At 43.0% G+C, this 6,495-nt stretch overlaps 1 protein-coding gene across 1 annotated transcript in view; it reads left to right on the top strand.

Annotated features, from left to right (window-relative positions):
- The first annotated feature begins 5,625 nt into the window (after positions 1 to 5,625).
- The window catches only part of DGUOK (deoxyguanosine kinase), a 35,771-nt gene continuing 34,901 nt past the window's right edge, over positions 5,626 to 6,495 (top strand). Inside the window, exon 1 of the mRNA XM_043468145.1 lies at positions 5,626 to 5,838. Coding sequence (XP_043324080.1) covers positions 5,697 to 5,838 — 142 coding nt within the window. The 5' untranslated portion in view covers positions 5,626 to 5,696. The remainder of the gene's footprint in view (positions 5,839 to 6,495) is intronic.

Here is a 6,495-nt window from a genome sequence, read left to right as displayed (position 1 = left end):
TTTGTCATTGAGGATTAAGGTGTATTTTGCCTCAAGAACTAATGAAGAAAGGAGCAGCACTGCAGGAAGAATATTTCCTTTTACTGCACTCCTCTTCTCCCTCCCTCTTCTCCTTTTCTCTCTGTCTCAGATTATTTGCTACCCACTCCCTGCCCTTGGTCAAGTCTGTTATTTCACAAGTATTTACTGAATTTTTGGCATCTACAATTCCTGGTTAAGGTCAAATGGGATTTATGTACCCCACAAAGATGATTTCCTGCCCATCAAGGTCACAATGCCTAAAGGAGACAGACACATACATATAAAACAATGATTTGAGCAGAAACAGAAGCCTTCACAAAATACTGTGGAAGAATAAGGGATAATGACAACAGCTATCATTGATTGAAAGCTTACAATATGCCAGGCACTGGGTTAAGAACTTTACATGGATTTTCTCATTTCATCCTTACCACAGACCTATGAAACAGGTGCTAGTATCATTCTCATTTCATAGCTAGTTTACTAGTTAACTAGATTGCCCAGCTAGTTATTGGCAGAACTAAGTCCTTACTTCTGCCAGCGTGCCCTTTGCTCTTGCCATCTGGCCAGGTCCCATCCTTGATGCTCCTGAACAGAACCCACCTGGTCTTTGCAGATACACCTATATGGAGACAGTGGAGTCCAGTTGAAGCATTACGGAACTCAAGGTCAGACATTCCTCCTCCACCATCCCCTCACTCACCCTCTGGGGTTGTGGTAGAGAAGCATATTTTCAAAAACAAAACCCCTAGAGGATTTTTCTTTTCTAAAGGGTTTCCCAGAAGCAGACCCTGGAATGAGGACTCACATGCAAGTGATTTATTAGAGAAGTGCTCTTGCTGGAAACCAGTGAGTAGAGGAGAGAGGCAAGACAGAAGACGGTGACTTCAGCCTGGTCCCCAGGGAGGCCTGGAATATTAACCTTACTGCAGGAAATGAGCCACGGCCACATATCAGTGATTGGTGATGGCACTTCCAAGGGGACAGAAAGTCCCAGACTTTCCTCCTGTTCGGGGAAAGGGCTCCAGTAGGCTAAGGGCTGTCCTGCAAAGAAGAGCCACAGGCACGGGCTATTGGGAGAGAAAGCACAGGGAAGAGAGGTTATGATGCCCAGGCACACAGACCCTTCCCACTGTGGAGGGGAACAGAAGAGTCTCCGCATGGGACAAGAAGGGAAGGCTGACCCATCCTTCCTTCTTTCCCCTGACCTGATCTTACCCCACTTCAATAAGTGCTGTCCTAGACTTCTGCAGGGGAAGTTGAGTTATATGCTGGTAGAAGGGAGAGCATGGATTGGTTACAGTGGTTTGAGGAGTGTGTAAATCTAACAGGAAGTCAACTAAATAGAAATAACATCCTAGGACCTGAGGGCCAAGCTGAAGGCGGCCATTACTTATTATGTAATACCTATTGGTTGGTAACCGTGTTGCAGGCATTGTATTAAACGCTGCACATGGATTATCTTTCTTAATCCTCACCCCCAGTTGTCTGAATACAAGAGCCCACACACTTAACCATTCCCTATATGCCTCCTTTTATGACTAGGTCTATCAGTGTTCATTCAGGCGAGCAGAGCCACCACGCACATTGTGGGGATAAGGGAATTATAGGAATGAGACTGCCCCAACATGGGACAAGTTGGGGAAGTGGAGGTCTGGAGGGAACTGTGGGGCAATCAGGGAGGAGCTGCTAGACCTCAAGGACTAGCTAGGATTGATCTCTGGGCACACCTGTCTGTCATAGTGTCTGATGACAAAGGTGTCTCCTCGGAGTTGCTGAGGCTCCCATCCTGCTTTCTAAATCTCACCCCTGGTCCTCTTTTGATCAACTCAAACTCAGAGCCCTGTTAGGAAGGGGGCTTTGGAAGCATACTTCCCAGCTTAACCAGATTGAGTTAGCACAATCCAGTACATTAGAATATCTCTGATGTAGATGGGAATATAACTGACCAGACATCAAGCCACAGAAGAAGGTCAGGGTCACTTTTGTGTATGTTTATCTCCCCAGTTTTAGTGGCTGCGTAGCACATTGGTAGTACAGATCAGTTTAGTTGTCACAGCAGCATTTACAAATATTTGAAAGTGGTAATTCCTCCAGAGCTCTAAGGACTAAGCAGCGTGTCTAGTACATGGTAGGTGCTGAGCCAATACTGGATGAAGGAATGGATGCTGAATGACTGCAGTCCTTCTGGGGCAACATCAGCTCTTACTCATAAACTTCAGCAGATGTCTGACAACCCCCAGGGACAGGAAGTGACCTCATTCTTCCAAGCAAATGGGACCTAATTCTGTGCACCAACTGCTTTCTGGCCAAAACCTGTTTACTACTTCCAGGAAGAACTGATCGCCACCTTTTTTTGTCCCTTGCTCCTGATCCCTTTAATCACTCTTTTTCCTCATGCACCCAACACACCTGTTTGTTTCTTAGTCCTTATCTTTTGACCATAGCTGGGCCAGAGTCTCTCTTTTGGAAATTTGGAATTAGGATCAAGAAAGGTATTGAATTTTTCTGCATGGTATAACATAATAAACAAGCATAAAGAAACACAGAGGAATAGAAGGATCATCAATAATTGTGGGATAACTAAGAGGCAAAAGACATTTTAGCTTCTTACTTTACAGTATACATCCCCCCAGTTTAAAAGCTTTAGGAAGCAAGGAACAGAGAGAGGAAATATTCACAATGGATTCTTATCCAGAATATACAAAGAACAATAACAATAAGTAAAAGAGAGATAGCCAATATAAAATGGGCACAGGACTTGAACAGGTCTTTCACAACAGAGGTTACCGAAATGGCTGATAAACATCCAAAAAAAAAATGTTCCATTTCATTACTCATCAGGAAAAGGCAGATTAAAACTGCAAGATACCATTATACAGCAGAATGAATAAAATGAAAAAAGCTGACAATACCAATTGTTGGCAAGAATGTGGAACCATAAGAGCGCTGACTCACTGATGGTGGCACTCTTGATTGGTACGATCAAACACCGTGGAACTGTATACTCTTTCGGAATATCTACTAAAGCTCAGCACACATATAACCTCTCATGCAGCAGTTATACTTGTAGGTATATGCCCAAGAAAATGAGTTCTAAACTTTACCAAAGACGTACTCAAGAATATTCATAGCCATGATATCTATTACAGCTTTCATCTAGAAACATTCAAGTGCCCATCAAGAGTAGAATGGATAAATTAAATTCAAGGTGGTATAATAACATAATGGAGCACCACACAACAAGAATAGATGAACTATAGCTATGTATATAACATACATAAATCTCACAGACATTATGTTGAATGAAGGAACAACTTACTACATGATTTCATTAAATAAAGAATGGGCAAAACTAACGTCTGCTGTTAGAAGTCAGCATATTGGTTAACTTTGGGGGTAGTAACTGGCAGGGGAAATGAATTCTGGGGATGCTGGTAATGCTTTATTTCTTGCTCTGAATCTGGGTAACAGAGTGTGCTTAGTTTGTGAACATTTCATAAAACTGTATACTTACAATACATGCTCTTTTCTTCACTACATATTCTGCCTCACTACACAGTTGTTTTAAATGACTTTTAGGGGAATTCTCTGGTGATCCAGTGGTTAAAACTCTGCACTTTCACTGTTGAGGTATGGGGGGAGGTGGGTTCAATCCGTGGTTGGGGAACTAATATCTTACATGCACAAGGTGCAGCCAAACACCTTATTTTCAAAATAAGCAAATAAATTAGTTAAATTATTTTTAGGAGCTCTAACTTTTAGGAGCAGGTTAATTGCCTATCTGTACCTAAACCTGCCAGCAACTTTTGTATTTAACCTTCACAGTCACCCTGAGGGCAAAGCGACAAACAAGGCCATAGGATGGTGAGAGCTTCTCATACTTTTTTGGATGAATATTTTCCCAAGTCGGAGTTTACATAGATAAAGAAATAGAAGTAATTTTTCTATAGAGAAGTGACTGGCGGAGGGAGTGGGGGAATGGGACAGATTTTAGCTGCTCCAATATCCTTTAGCACTCTACCCAGGTTATCCTAAATAATTTTTTTTTTCTAAATACATTTAGAATCTATTTTTTAATGTGTGTGTGTATGTGTATGTGTATGTGTAATGTGTGTGCTCAGTTTTGTCCAACTCTTTGCGACCCCATGGACTATAGCCCACCAGGCTTCCCTGTTCATGGGATTTCCCAGGAAAAAATACTGGAGTGCGTTGCCATCTCCTTCTTCAGGGATTGAACCTATATCTAAATATACGAATGCCACTTCAGCCATCCCATATAAACATCAATATAGGAAAAAGATCCTGTGCCTGCTTTGCAAATAGTTGTCCGGAGCCTGGCAGGAAGGCAGCAGGGCACAACCATTAAAAGAATAGCACAGTTAATAAGAACAGATCACAAAAACAGGTTAGAACCTCCTAAGCCCAAGATGGCAAAAGATTTGACTTCCAGTAGATGAACCTCATTATATGCTCATTGTAATACATTAACATCTAAATGACACCCACAGGCACCATGACAGTTTTGAGGCTGACCATAAATGGGCAAAAAGTGGGTGGTGCTCCAATTTCTGGAAATTCTTGCCCCTTCTTTAAGATGTTAGAATATTCCACCCACTCCTTAGCCTATGAAATTACCCAGCCCATGAAAACTAACCACCTCCACACCTCTGGTGCTCTTGCCTTTTGAGACAGCCCATACATTGTGGAGCCTATATCTTCCTAAATACACCCGCTTTCACTTTACTATGGCTAGCTCTTGAATTCTTCCTGCAAGAAGCCAAAGACTCTCACTTTGCAACCTTTCCCAGGGATTCAGTCATGTCTCTGTTCTTTTTGACCCCATGGATTGTAGCACACTGGGTCCCCTGGTCCATGGAATTTTCCAGGCAAGAATAGTGGAGTGGGTTGCCATTTTCTACTCCAGGGGATCTTCCCCACGCAGGGATCGAAACCAGCTTTCTGTTAGTCTCCTGCAATGGCGGGTTGATTCTTTATCACTGCACCACTTGGAAGCCCTCCACCCTCTTCACCCTTACGGAATTTTTGCTTACTCCTAAAATCAACTGATTGAACTTTATATTTATTCGAGAGGCAAAACAAGAGGTGGAGTGTAACTGACAAACTAACTTGCTAATTTATTCAATAAGATACCAGCATTGCGGTGGAAGTTATACGGAATGTGAAGTTAACTTGTGTAAATCATCAGCCTGCATCATTTTCCTACTTAAAACTGTCCAATTTCTTCCCACGTAAGAACAAAAGCAAAAAAAACGAACGCTTGGGGGAAAAACTCGTTTAAAATTACAATTATTTTTACTTGTCTTTAGTTACGAAATTTATTCTAAAGTGAGACAAATATGCAAAGTTGTTGGCTTATGGCAGTTTTTAAATGTTGCTTTTCCAATGAACACAAACACAGGAGCGAATAAAGCGGCAGCTACTCCAAATTTCAGTAATCTCTCCAGTATCCCACATTAGAAGTCTTTCTTGCAACACTTTCCTACAAATATCGCGAGAACAGAGAGGTTTTCCCCCTTGGCCCCTCCCTTCGAGCCAACTCAACCCCACCTACTTCCCGCCTGACGTCAAAGGTGCGCCGGAGTGTCTAAACAGCAGTATCGGGGGCGGAAGTGCTCTCGACGGAAGTGATCGCTGCGTGAATCGTGGGTGGGATGACCGCTGGCCGGCTCTATCTAAGGTTGCTGCGCGCATCCTCGAAGTTCATGGCTCAGCGCTTACTCGAGGGTGTGCCCCCTTCCAGGGGTCTACACGCGGGGCGTGGTCCCCGAAGGCTCTCCATCGAAGGCAACATTGGTAAGGGCCAGAAAGTAGCTGCCAGGCTTCGGCCTCCGCAGAGCAGGTTCCTGAGAGGCTAGGAAAGGGAGCTGGGCCCAGAACCCCTTCTTTTTCGATATGATGTGGCCGGGCTCCTTGTTCTGAGCTGCCAGACCTTTCCCCACTCAAAGTGCGCTGTGTGCCTTTGCCTCTTGGATTTTTCAGACGTCAGGCCTTCGTACTGCCCCACAGGGATACCCGTTTATTAAGGCATAAAAGCCACGCAGTCTGTTAATGGGACACGAGCTAGCTTGTTTTGGTAGATCAAAATGGAAGCGACAAAGAGAAGGGTGCAATTTCTTTGTTCTCCTAAGATGAGGTTGCTAGATTGAGGGGAGGAAAAAAGGATGTCCATTTAAAATAGCATTTCAGATAACGAGTAATATTTTAGTGCGTGTCCCATGCAGTATTTGGAACATACCCCCCCAATCTAAAATTCAAATTTAACTGAATGTCCTTATTTTATCTGGCAACCCTACCCTAAATTCATAAACTCCAGTCATTCAGATATCACTTTCACTGTTTTTGTCATGTCTCTGCTGGTCCAACTATAGTTTCTTAACATTTTTCTTAGAACAGCTTACTTTTAAACTTAAAAACGTGTGTTAAATTAAAAATAACTGTTAAAAGAGTGAA

This window comes from Cervus canadensis, chromosome 5 (genome assembly GCF_019320065.1).
Source record: "Cervus canadensis isolate Bull #8, Minnesota chromosome 5, ASM1932006v1, whole genome shotgun sequence".
Lineage (NCBI taxonomy): Eukaryota > Metazoa > Chordata > Mammalia > Artiodactyla > Cervidae > Cervus > Cervus canadensis.
This window is presented reverse-complemented; position numbering and strand designations above follow the sequence as displayed.